Below are 13,152 nucleotides of genomic sequence, written 5' to 3'. Positions count from 1 at the left end.
TCTGTTTACATTATACATGCTTCCCTTAGGCAGCATCATTAGAAGACATAGCATACATTTTCACTGCTATGCAGATGACACCCAGCTCTATCTGTCCATGAAGCCAGATAACACACACCAATTAGTTAAACTGCAGGAATGTCTTAAAGACATAAAGACCTGGATGGCCGCTAACTTTCTGCTTCTTAATTCAGATAAAACTGAGGTTATTGTACTCGGCCCTGAAAATCTTAGAAATATGGTATCTAACCAGATTCTTCCTCTGGATGGCATTACCTTGGCCTCCAGTAACGCTGTGAGGAACGTTGGAGTCATTTTTGACCAGGACATGTCCTTCAAAGCACATATTAAACAAATATGTAAGACTGCTTTCTTCCATTTGCGCAACATCTCTAAAATTAGAAATATCCTGTCTCAGAGTGACGCTGAAAAACTAGTTCATGCATTTATTACTTCCAGGCTGGACTACTGTAATTCATTATTATCAGGATGTCCAAAAAACTCACTGAAAAGCCTTCAGCTAATCCAAAATGCTGCAGCAAGAGTACTGACAGGGACTAGAAGGAGAGAGCATATTTCTCCTGTTTTGGCTTCCTGTTAAGTCCAGAATTGAATTCAAAATCCTGCTCCTCACATACAAGGTCTTAAATAATCAGGCCCCATCTTATCTTAATGACCTTGTAGTACCATATCACCCTATTAGAGCACTTTGCTCTCGCTCTGCAGGCCTACTTGTTGTTCCTAGAGTATTTAAAAGTAGAATGGGAGGCAGAGCCTTCAGTTTTCAGGCCCCTCTTCTGTGGAACCAGCTTCCAGTTTGGATTCGGGAGACAGAAACTATCTCTACTTTTAAGATTAGGCTTAAAACTTTCCTTTTTGCTAAAGCATATAGTTAGGGCTGGACCAGGTGACCCTGAATCCTCCCTTAGTTATGCTGCAATAGACGTAGGCTGCCGGGGGATTCCCATGATGCATTGAGTTTTTCCTTTCCAGTCACCTTTCTCACTCACTATGTATTAATAGACCTCTCTGCATTGAATCATATCTGTTATTAACCTCTGTCTCTCTTCCACAGCATGTCTTTTATCCTGTCTTCCTTCTCTCACCCCAACCGGTCGCAGCAGATGGCCGCCCCTCCCTGAGCCTGGTTCTGCCGGAGGTTTCTTCCTGTTAAAAGGGAGTTTTTCCTTCCCACTGTCGCCAAAGTGCTTGCTCATAGGGGGTCATATGATTGTTGGGTTTTTCTCTGTATCTATGAAGCGCCTTGAGGCGACTTTTGTTGTGATTTGGCGCTATATAAATAAAATTGAATTGAATTGAATAGTGTAGCTTCAGCAACTCTTTCTACATCTTTGTGGAATCGGTCATCAACTTTACCCTACAGTCTGTCACTCACCCTTTTTATTGAAAATGTTTCCATTCTTCAAGCATGCTTTCACTCTCCAGGATTCTGTAAAACAATCTGTTTAGAAAGTCCACTTTCCATCTCTACATCTCCATATATGTTATTTTAGCCAGCTAGCTAATAATGGTCAGCTCCCCAAATTATTTATTAATTAAACTGTGTTTACAAACATACCCATACCCTAAACTCTAAATAGAAAATGCAAACAAAAGCTATCACAAACTGTACTTTTTTTATTTACACAAATACAATAACCTTAAATATTTAACAGTAATAACAATATATCACACCTCAAATTGGTAGTCAAGATTCTAAATCACTGAGCAAAGGCCAGGAAATGTACCAATATATTTTGATTTCATGGCCATCTAAAGAAATTAATAAGTAAATTCAAGCAAGCAATAACACCTCTGAAAAACAGGTAGCCAGTGATAATTAGTGTTACTAGCCTCCTGGACAAATGACTAGTGTCCAAGACAAAGCTGGCACTAGTGCTAAAAATGGTAAAGGGCCTGCATTTGTATAGCGCTTTACTAGCCCCTAAGGACCAAAGCACTTTACACATCCAGTCATCCACACACTGGTGATGGCAGCTACATTGTAGCCACAGCGACCCTGGGGCACACTGACAGAGGCGAGGCTGCCGAACACTGGTGCCACCTGGCCCTCTGACCACCACCAGTAAGCAACAGGTGAAGTGTCTTGCCTAAGGACACAACGACCGAGACTGTCCCAGCCGGGGCTCGAACCGGCAACCTTCCGATTACAAGGCGAACTTCCAACTCTTGAGCCATGATCGCCCCGTAAACCAGACAAAGGCCTAGTGCAGGCTAATGCCAGTTGCCTATTCAAACAAAAAATGTGATGAATGCAGTCTAACTGTATGCAAATGCAATTTATAGGAAACATAACTCAGAGCTGAGACCTTAGCAAGCTTCTGGTAGGCAGGCAGGTAGTCAGAATGTAGTGGCCCATCTGTGTAATTTCCGCTTTAGTTTGTATGAATGATTTCTGCCTCTTTCATCTTCAGGGTCTCTTACAGGAGTGTAATAAGTTGGGGGCCCAGTACCTTTTTCAGACGGACAAACCATACGATGTGAGCTATGACACTGGAGATAAAAGCATCCAGTGTGGCCGACACGTTGATGTGTTTAAACTCTGGCTGATGTGGAAGGCAAAGGTATATTTTAAAGTACAACTAAAACCGCAATGTTGGTGTGGGTGTGTGTGCGATAGTGTCAGTAACATAACCTCTGTATAAATGACGTTCTAACCTTTACCTAAGCCTAACCTTTAAGTATAAGCATATCAAACATTTAGTAAACAAGAGTAAAATTATTGAAATATAATGGAATATCATGAATTATTTTTTGTAGTAATTTGTTTTTTGCAAATGGTTTCAATTTCCTCCCTAAACAAAACCAGGTTATAAGATGTCTTTATGCCATTTTAACAATAACTATTTGTCTCTCACACTATGTCCACTATTTAATATGTGAGGGCTCAGACGGCTTTGGATCTCAAGTCAACAAATGTCTGGAGAATGCTGAGTATCTCTATGATCAGCTGCAGAAAAGGACAGAATTTGAACTAGTCTTCAAAAACAAAGTGAGTGTGCTCTTTACAGATATTTTTCCAGAAATATTGATTCTTTGATAGTACTATATGCCAAACCAATTTTCTGTTCAGTTTGCACTGCAACATGACCTTATGTTGGAGACTGGGTGTACATGGTACATGGCCATTTAAAATGATGAATGTTTCTTCTATGTAAGTTGAGTTCAGATATTATATTAGAGGTGACACAGAAGGTTGGACTAAACCTCCACTTTATAACAGTATCTACTGTTACTTTAGCAAAATACCAAAAATACTTTTCCTGTCCAGAACGCATCATACCAAAAGGCTGGAATGATCGCGAATTCAACATCAAATTTAAAATAATCCTAATATTGTGTTTGCACAGTATCATGGTCGCCAAACCACTCCATGTCTACAGGTGAAAGATTAATTTCACATCACTCAGAGATCAGAGATACCACACACCAGGTACCAGATGGTCCTGGAAAAGTTTGTGGAGGGGCTCTCCGGGGGGACAGCATGGTGGGTTTGATGCCACCAGCCAGCAAGCTTGGAGGCAGCCATTACACTGATGGAGGACAACCTCGCCGGGCGGCCAGAGAAGGCGGATGCGATGCCACACCTCCCTTGTGTCGTGGTTCTTGTGTCGCGGTTCCTCACCCCACGGACAAAAGGAGGGACGCGAGAAAACTCAGAGATCCGCGTACAATTATGCTTCTATACCACCTACTTTTTGAGTTACACGACGTTTTGTAACACCAAAAAAAGGCGTTTTTCACCTCTCACCGCGATCTAATTCTGACTGCTCATCACTCGGTTTTCCAGGCCCCCCCCCCATTCCAGGTGGCGCAATTGGTAATGTCACGGGTCTGCAGCCCAAAGGTCGTGGGTTCAATTCCACCTTGTTCCACTTTTTTTTTCACTACAAATTAATACACTATCACAGTCCTGTAATTACAAGTACACAGCCTGATGAAGCAGACAGAAGCCTCTTCTGCTCTTTCAGAAGAATTTTAGCTTTTTCACCTCTTTTAAGCACAATTTTAGCTTTTTAATTTGTTTCTAGCATACAGTTCTGCTTCTTCACCTCTTTTTACAACAATTCAGCTTCTTGGGCCCCCTGCATATTTTTTCTGTCATCATATCTTTCGTTGGGACAAGAACTGCTTTGGCTCAGTGAGATGAGCAGCTGCTGTGAGATCTTTTGGTGCAGGTTTGAATCCAACATGTGACATTTGCTGCACATCTTCCGTACTTGCATGTACTCTACTTTGACACTGCACAGTGTACCCTTTCACATACAGCCATTTTCAGCAAGCACTTCAGCTTCTAAATTTCATTTCAGCAGATAATTCTGTTTTATCAGTTGTTTTGCTGAATAGGACCACATTATCAGTGTGATCAATAGTTTTGCTTGCCAGGCTGAACCATGTTTTAGCTCAGTGAGATGAGCAGCCGTTCTCGGAGCAGGAGGCTCGGGTTCGAATCCCGCTTATGACAAAAATAATTTCAGTTAACAGTTCAACCGTTTACACTCTTTTCCACTCACATTTCAGCTTTATCACCTCTTTTTAGCAGAATTTTCACTTTTTCACTACTTTTCAGCACAAATTCCAGCTTCTTCAGCTGTTTTTAGCACAAACTTCAGCTTCTTTACCTCTTTTCAGCAGAAATTCTGCCGATTCCCATCTTTTCAGCAGAATTTTTAGCTTGTTGGCCTGTTTTCAGCGGAATTTTCAGTTTCTTCATCTATTTTCAGCAGAACATTCAGCTTTTTCACCTGTTTTCACCACAAAACTCAGCCTCTTCTGCTCTTTTCAGCAGAATTTTCAGTTTCTTTACCTCTTTTCTGCACAATTTTCTGTTTCTTCATCTATTTTCATCAGAAAGTTAAAAAATTTCACCTCTTTTCAGCGGAATTTTCAGCTTTTTCACCTGTTATCAGCACAAATCTCAACCTCTTCTGTCCTTTTCAATAGAATTTTCAGCATCTTCACCTCTTTCCAGGACAATTTTTAGTTTCATCTCTTTTCAGTCACCTGAGAACCAATTTGGCTCAGTGAGATGAGCAGCCGCCTTTAGACCAGATAGCGCAGGTTGAAATCCTACCTGTGGCTCTGGCTGCACATCTTCCCTGCTTTCTTGACACTCTTCAGTGTAGTCTTTCAAATAAAGGAGTTTTCAGCAGAGTTCAGCTTCTACACAGTGTTTTTAGCAGATAGTTCTCCTTCTGCTGTTTTCAGATTCCACTACACGGCATTCACACTGCATTTTTGCAGGAAATGCAACTTTTTCTAGCTTTTGTTTGTTTGTTTTTACAGTGCATCATGTTCTGCGTCCTGATTGGCTATAGACCATTGTCAATCAATCTCGTGCCGTGTATCCTGTACAATACAGAATGCGTTCAGCTTGTCAAATTTACATAAATCTTCGATCGCTAGCAGTGTCACTCTGAAGTGCTGTATGTTTGTAGGTTTTCGCCACAACAAACACAACAATGTCGATGAAACGTTTTGCACCGTCAAAGGCAGCCGCGGGTGCCTTTGGCTTCATTCTATAATACTGGACTTATTTTTCTACGAAGGTTTGGACTGTGAGAGTGTTTAAACATGAAAACAAAAGTGTGAAAACGTTCATGCCTGTCTGAGAAAAGTTTATAAAGTTTGTAGTGAGGACTTTTACAGCCTTAAAACATATATAATAATTGTAAAAAAAAAACAAACCATAAAATAAAGTTGATTTCACCTATCGCGGGTTATTTTTAGAACGTAACTCCCGCGATAAACGGGGGACCACTGTATTGCTTAATGTTCAAGATGTGTTAAAAAGAAAAAACAAACAAAAAAGACTCATATCAACAAGTGTGAGTGTGTGCATTAGGATTCTAGCAATTATAACAAAATACAGACATTTAAACCTGTCAACAAAATGTTGCTCAGTGTGCCGTAAACATGTAACTGCAAACATTACCACCGGATGGGGGGATGGATAATTGACCAACCAGAAACAGCTCTTTAATATTGCTTTTGCTAATCACCTTATGAAAACTAGTGCAGTGTGCTTTAATTTTGTACCGTAAATAAAGAAATGTATCAAACTAAAATTAAAAAGAATTTAAAGAAAATTGTGCAAGAAATATTTCAGCAGTGACAAATTGTTGGCTCGTTAGCTGAACGGTGATAACAACAAAACATAAAAATTAAGCACACCTAGCACGCAGCAGCACAGATTGTTAGATCAAATGTGTGATATGGACAGAATTCCACAGTGCTCTGTAATGTGGCAGTAATAAGCAAAGTGACAACCCATCTGAACCTGAACCAGGTCTGACTTACATGTAACCAGGAACTGTTGTAGGACATACATGTTTTGGTTTGTTTGTTTTACCTTTAACTAGGTTAACTAGTATCTAACTAGTTAGAAATTATTTGTTTGTTTTTTTCTTCTCTTTTTCTCTTTACTTTATTTAGCTCTTTTGTTTCTCATCTATTGAAATGAACAAACATGGTCTGTCCCTTTTCCTCCTTCAAACAGCCAGAGCACAGTAATGTGTGTTTCTGGTACATCCCTCCCAGTCTGAGAAGCTTGCCACCTGGACCTGACAGAGATAGAAGACTCCATCAGGTCAGTGCACATCATTACAGTGGTAAAGTTCTGGTTAAGCTTTGTGTTATTGTTGTAGTAGATATTTCTTGGTTTATTTCTTTGATTATTTTCTTATTTTTATCCTTAGGTTTCTTAGTTAGCTTTGGTACCTTTTAAAAGTAAGGCTATTATTATTAGTGACTGTTATGATTAGGCGGTTGTCGTCTTTGTGTTAGATATTTGTGTCATGTTACTTCCTGTGTTATTTTGATAACGATTTGTCTTTTTAGTCTGCATCTGGGACCTCTTCTGTCTCAGTTTCTTCATGTGTTCATACTACCAATGATGATCTTTAATATATTCCTCTGCAGGTTGCTCCTCGGATCAAAGGCAGGATGATGGAAAAGGGCTCTGTTCTGATTGGCTATCAGCCGTTGGGAACCAAAGTCAATTTCTTCAGGTGTGTGTTTTCCAATCCTGCTACTCAACAAGAGGACATCGACTTTCTGCTGGATGAGATTTGCCAGCTGGGTGCTGACCTTTAAAATGTTTAAGTTAACAGGTTTTTGATATTTATGCAAGCATAAAGTAATTTTAGTTTTCCATTAGCCTACATAATATGCATTGAAGTAAAGCCTGACAATAGTGTAGAAGCTTAAGGAAACTTTCTTGATTTATATTCCAACTTTCCACAGATTTAATAATTCAGTATTGACTGTAATTGTCATTTTCTACTATGGATTTTTTTGTCTAATCAACAGGCCCTTTAACTTTCAGAAACCATCTTAAATAACCAAATGATCAAATGATCTTCATTGTTCTCAACATTTTTTATGTATTGTTATGATGTGTAAGAAATTATTGTGGAAGATGTGTTCTGTCGAGAGAGGAAGTCCCCTGGCTTACCTCTCATTACATCTGAGACAGCGTAAAAGGACAACATTCAGGACTTGACATTTATATTAAAAAATTATACGGAGTGCATAAGAATAGTCTATCGACATGTGGTTTTGTTATCTTAAATAAATCATCTTTATTCTTAATCAAAGACATTAAAATATAAGTCTGGGGTGGCTGTAACTCAGGTGGCAGAGCAGGTCAGCCACTAACCAGAAGGTCGGTGGTTCGATCCCAGGTTCCAGTTTGCATGCCAAATATCCTTGGGCAAGATACTAACCCCTTGTTGTTTTCTGATGCATCCATTGGAGTGTGAATGCGTATGAATGTTAGATAGAGCACTTAAGAGCTTAGAAGAAGTGCTTGTGTGATTAGTTGTATGAAGCGTGTAGAAAAGCGTTATATAAGAACCAGTCCATTTACCATTAATGAGAAATGAGTTGAGTAATGAAAACGTTTCTAATTTGTGGATTTTGTATGCATAGATGTGATCCGGATTCAACATACAGATTAGTCTCTGTGTTGCCAACCCATCATTATACATAATTCTGAAAAAGAGAAAGGGTATTAAGTGTTGTAACTGTGTGTGTGTGTGGACAAGAAGGATGGGAGGAGTGAGTAAGTGAGAAGTACTGAGCAGCAAAAGAACGTCTGGCTATGAACGCCATGTCTTATTAAAAGAAATTGCATTATTTTGTGATTGACAAACAGCGTTTGAAGAGAAAATGTTTTCCTATATATGTGAATTAAAAGCAGTTATGTTTAAATGAATGTTCATGTGAGAATGAGCTAACGATAAATTAAGTGAGATTGCATAATTAATGTAAGCGTATTCATATGTGACTGAGTGTTCATATGTAGTGCAGCTTTCTATGTTAAGAATAACACAGAAAATAAGAAAATGTAATAAATTGATTTTAAAGTTAAAGATTTCAAACTTTAACTGTGTTAAATCAAGTATGTGTTAACGTTAGAGAGAGGATGATAAGGTGTGGCTGGACGTTGGGTGATTAAATGTTAACAACGTTGATTGGATGTCACCGTGGGTGAGACCAGATGTCATCTCATAAGATGTAACATACAGTAAGAAAGGGAGGAGAAAGGATGACCGGGTATAAAAGTGTTGTGCAGAAGAGATAAGTTGTTCTTCCCTGTGAGATGAGCGGTACAGAAGATTGGATCTCAGAAATTCACAGTTGGATAACCCAACAGAGATACGAGAGGGTTGGACCACTGCCCCAACTTTTAAATTGGTTTTGTATTGCTCCGCTTTTTCTATGCTTACTTTTGTTTTGTTAGATTATAAAATCAAGAGGATTTCCACTAAACATGGAACACTAGATAAGCACATCCTCAGGCTTCTCTCTCCAACCTTTCTCCTCACAAAGATCAGAACAAAGCGAGCATTAGCTCAGAGTAGGTTAATTGAATAAACATAAGTGATTTGGTTCTCTTTTTATCATTATTTGATTCTGCTTTCCTTTGCTCCTGCTAAATTCATTTAATAAAACATACAATTAAAAAGTCTCAATTGTGGACATTCCCTTTTTCGCCCTTTGTGAAAAAGGAAAGGTAGAAATCTGAGTATTAATCTACATTAGTACAAATAGCTCTTACACATTACCCCAGCCTTTAAAAGTAACAGACCCTTGGGGCTTAGTTTTGAAAGCCACTAAGCCCAGTTATAGTTCAAGAGCACTGACCTACTAGTTGGGGACCTGCTGTTAACGAGTGTGGGTGGTAGGACCAGGCCTGCAAGTCTAATGAAAGTTCCTGTGTTGTTGTTTTTTTATATAAATATATATATATTAATATATACCAGGGAAGGCAGGGTGGACACCTGGGGGCTTTGAGGCAGTTAGTACTGGGTGAATCCCTTCACCCATCAGCTCCATCTAAGCCCTGTATTGGCTATTGGTAAGACCCACATGATCAAAGATTCAGATTAGTTAGACAAAGAGCTGATCCACACTTCCTGTGCAGGGGTGCTGGGGTCCCCCAGATCAATACTTCACTGGTTTAAATAGCATGACTACTGATGCATAAAATACATGTCCTAGGTAACACACCTCCTGCACACTTGGCCTGCTTTACCTTGAGACCCTCTTTATGCAGCCTCCCCAGCACTACCTCCAACCTTTCCGTGTGCTGCTTATCATGGATGTTTTAAAATAACCAGCACACACACCTCGTGAGCAAAGTGAAGTGAATTTAATAAACACATTGCAACGTGGAGAGAAACACTGTAGCCAAACTCCAGGGTGATCTCTGACGATGGCCGTCTCCCTCACATCTTCTATACACACACAGACACTTTCAAACAAAGAAAATTCCACAACACATCACGTGAGTCTATACCTTCAGCTCAGCTCATCCTGGAAACCTTGTCTTCAGAGACAGAGAACTATGACCTTGTTGTCTGCTTAGCTGTCACCTAGAGATTTACATCCCTGATAAGCAGAAGGAGCCCCACTACCTGCTTAACATCTCCCATGAACTTATGGCCCCACTGTGTATGTGTATGTGTATGTGTATGTGTATGTGAGTGATAGAGTGTAAGACCAATTTGCGGTGCTATCCTACATGCATACAACTGGTGACAATATGAGTCTACAATTACTAAAGTGATATGGTTAAAATATGTGATCAATATATCAGAAAAGAAATCTTCCACCACATGCTCAACAGTAGAAGAGAAGACCACAATGTCATCCAGATATAGGAGCAGTGACTGACACAGAAAGGTCTGCTGCATCAGGAGCATCACTAAGGCCAAAAGGCATGCGTGTCCATTCAAAGAGACAAAACAGTGCACAAAAAACAGTTTTTGGATGATCTACCTCAGCAACTGGAACCTGGTTGTAACCACTAGCCAAATCCAATGTGGAAAACCAACACGCGCCTGTAAGAATATCTAAAGACCCCTCAATACGGGGACCAGGAAAGGCATCTTTCCTGGTCTTACAATAGGGCTTTGGAGCGCGATGTCACGCCCCCTCCCGCCATGATAGTAGGCCAAACAAAGCACACAGAAGCGTCAGCTATGGTTCGTACGTGCTGTGTTGTCGGTTGCAACGTTAGATCACACGATAGGGAAGGCAAGAAGCTGGAAAATGGGCTCTCTTTTCATTGTTTCCCCTCCTGGAGGCAACGGGAGGGATCTCATGTATCCGATATTACTAAACGAAGACATCAGGCTTGGATCGCAGCAGTCAGACGAGCGGATATCGAGTTCTCTGCCATCCCCAATTTTTTGTTGGTTTGCTCGCAGCATTTTCTTTCCGGTGAGTTCTAAATAAATTCATATCTCGCTTAATAGGCTTTTAGTGTTATTTTGAATGCACTGAGGTCATAGATAATTAGATAAAACATCCTAATGTGTGATGCTGCAGAACCACGTCATGTTGACAGAGTAGCTTATGATTTGGCATTATTGCAGGCAAACCAGCATATGAAATATGAAACAGAAAAGAAAAGTATGTTTATCTTTTTTTATTCAAGATCTATTCACATGTACTTAGCAAGTGCATACACATGAAATGCAAACTATTTACATGGCAACGCACAGCTGGCAACCTCTGGCTGTATCTTGGTCATATGGTCAACATACTCACAATGTGGAGGCTTAAAAACGGCCAAATCTTGTACCCAACCGTTTATGAATTAGATGTGCGCCTCCAGGAATTTATAATTCCGAAAATGATTCGCCGTGTATGCGCTGACTCCACAGACAAGGTACATGAAGATATCGGGATAGGACAACTACCGCCGTCTGGGTTCCCACTCCACTGCCTTTTTTCATATGGGTCCACATTACCGATGCACGCTATTTTTTTTCCAAGTACCGTCTCTTGGCGTCTGGGCGCAATCTGATTTTAAGTAGAGATGGACCGATCCGATATTACCTATCAGTCCGATACTGACGTAAATTATTGGATCGGATATCGGAGAAAATTTAAAAAATGTAATCCGATCCATTAAATATCAAAAAAGAACCTCACAAAACTTGCGACATGGCGTAACTCGGCTCATAACCGTAGCACGTCGCAGCAGTAGGCGTCACGTGATAGAGCGGCTGTGTGTATTTGTAGCTTCGCTACCAATCCGGCATTTCATCTCCAAGGAAGTGATCCCAGAGAGAAGTAAAGCAAGTGTGTAAGTTCATCTCTGAATGTTTGTAAAGCATTCCCACGTTAAGCTTAACAACTGATATATGGAGCGACTGCCTCTTCTCTCTCTCTCCTGCTGCTACTTCAATCATGAAACTGATCAATGATCAGCTGATCGGCTTTTCTGTCACGAGTCCGTCTCTCTTGTTTGTTTATTGCTCACTTCCCGCCAGAAAGAGGAAACCAGCGGCTGAACAACAGCAGCACGTTTAAGCTTGATCAGCTGTTGTTAGAATTTATTTAATATTAATTTCTAGTATCAGCTGATGTTTGCTGGACCACAGCTGTAAAACCTGCTGGTCATGATATCAGTTTGGTTATCTGGTGAGAGGGAAACATGAAGATGGAACCAGGAGATGTCCTTACTGAATCATCAGAGCTGAACAGGTGATGGAGAAACAGGTTTACCTTTTAGGTGACATGAATGAGTTGAAGGGAAGTTATGAACTGTTTCTGAGAGACAAATAACACCAGGATCCTTTTCTACGTAACTGACAGCTGGTAACTGTGCAGGGGCGGGTCTAGCAAAGTTTTGCCAGGGAGAGGGGGCACAAAGAAATACTTTCTTATTCTCATTTAAAATGTCTGGCTGTTATTAAATAATTATCTGAAGCTTACAACCAAAGTTTTTATCTGACATAAAATGTATAGAAATCATACATATACCAACAAGATTGTACATCACTGTAACAACAGCGTTTGTTTTCATTCAAAGGCTTTATGGCTTTAATACCTGGGGGGCCGGTCTCTAGTCAAAATGCCCGGGCTGTTTTTTTGTCCCAGTCCAGCCCTGGGCACAACACGCAGTGGATCAATCTGAGAAGGTGCATTAAAAAATAAATGGCCGCGCCAGCGGTGCACATCGCAAATCAGCTCGCATAGACACATTAGTTGTGCCGCTTCTTAAAGACGGTATCTTAGCAACCCCAACTACCAGATTCAACTTGTAATTGGCTAAAAATAACTTAGCCTACTGGTGAGAGGGACATTGCTAGCTTTCCATATTCCGACACTTCAAAAGCTTCAGGAGCTGTCCGCTCAGCACAGCATCAGCACCATGGAAATACACGTAGACTCGAGACACAATGCATTTTCGCGGCTTTCAGGTGTTTGGACCAATGTTTTATTTTCTGAACAAACCAGAAATCTTTAATGAGCAGCTGGATTTGTCTCGCATTAACTGGCTGAGTTAATGCCAGTTAATGCAACATCGAAGCAGCTGGAATCCACAGCTGTGCGTGTTCATGGAGCTGCATTTTCTCCTGCTGGACATCACTACCTGACAAGTCTAACTGTCTTCAGAACATTGCAGAGGCCTTATTGACAGTATTTGGGTCTACATATCTGTGTGAGGAGATTTTCTCTCACATGAGTGTCTTCAGGTAGCCTCTGAATGCTGGACACTCGGAGACCTGTGTCTCTGAGTGGGAGACCAGAGATCACATTAACATGTGTGTCTCTGTATTAACAGACATGCCATATTGGCTTAGTTTATTTTTCTTATTATTGTTGTGA

At 40.4% G+C, this 13,152-nt stretch overlaps 1 protein-coding gene across 1 annotated transcript in view; it reads left to right on the top strand.

Annotated features, from left to right (window-relative positions):
* gad3 (glutamate decarboxylase 3) overlaps positions 1-9,092 on the top strand; it is a 39,709-nt gene extending 30,617 nt beyond the window's left edge. Inside the window, exons 13-16 of the mRNA XM_084912863.1 lie at positions 2,436-2,585; positions 2,906-3,013; positions 6,521-6,610; positions 6,943-9,092. Of these exons, the coding sequence (XP_084768989.1) occupies positions 2,436-2,585; positions 2,906-3,013; positions 6,521-6,610; positions 6,943-7,116 (522 nt within the window). The 3' untranslated portion in view covers positions 7,117-9,092. The remainder of the gene's footprint in view (positions 1-2,435; positions 2,586-2,905; positions 3,014-6,520; positions 6,611-6,942) is intronic.
* The last annotated feature ends 4,060 nt before the right edge of the window (positions 9,093-13,152 follow it).

This window comes from Perissodus microlepis, chromosome 18 (assembly GCF_051167445.1).
Source record: "Perissodus microlepis isolate ML-2025 ecotype Zambia chromosome 18, ASM5116744v1, whole genome shotgun sequence".
Taxonomy (NCBI): domain Eukaryota; kingdom Metazoa; phylum Chordata; class Actinopteri; order Cichliformes; family Cichlidae; genus Perissodus; species Perissodus microlepis.
Note: the sequence above shows the minus strand (reverse complement) of the source record. Positions and strands in the feature narration are given on the sequence as shown.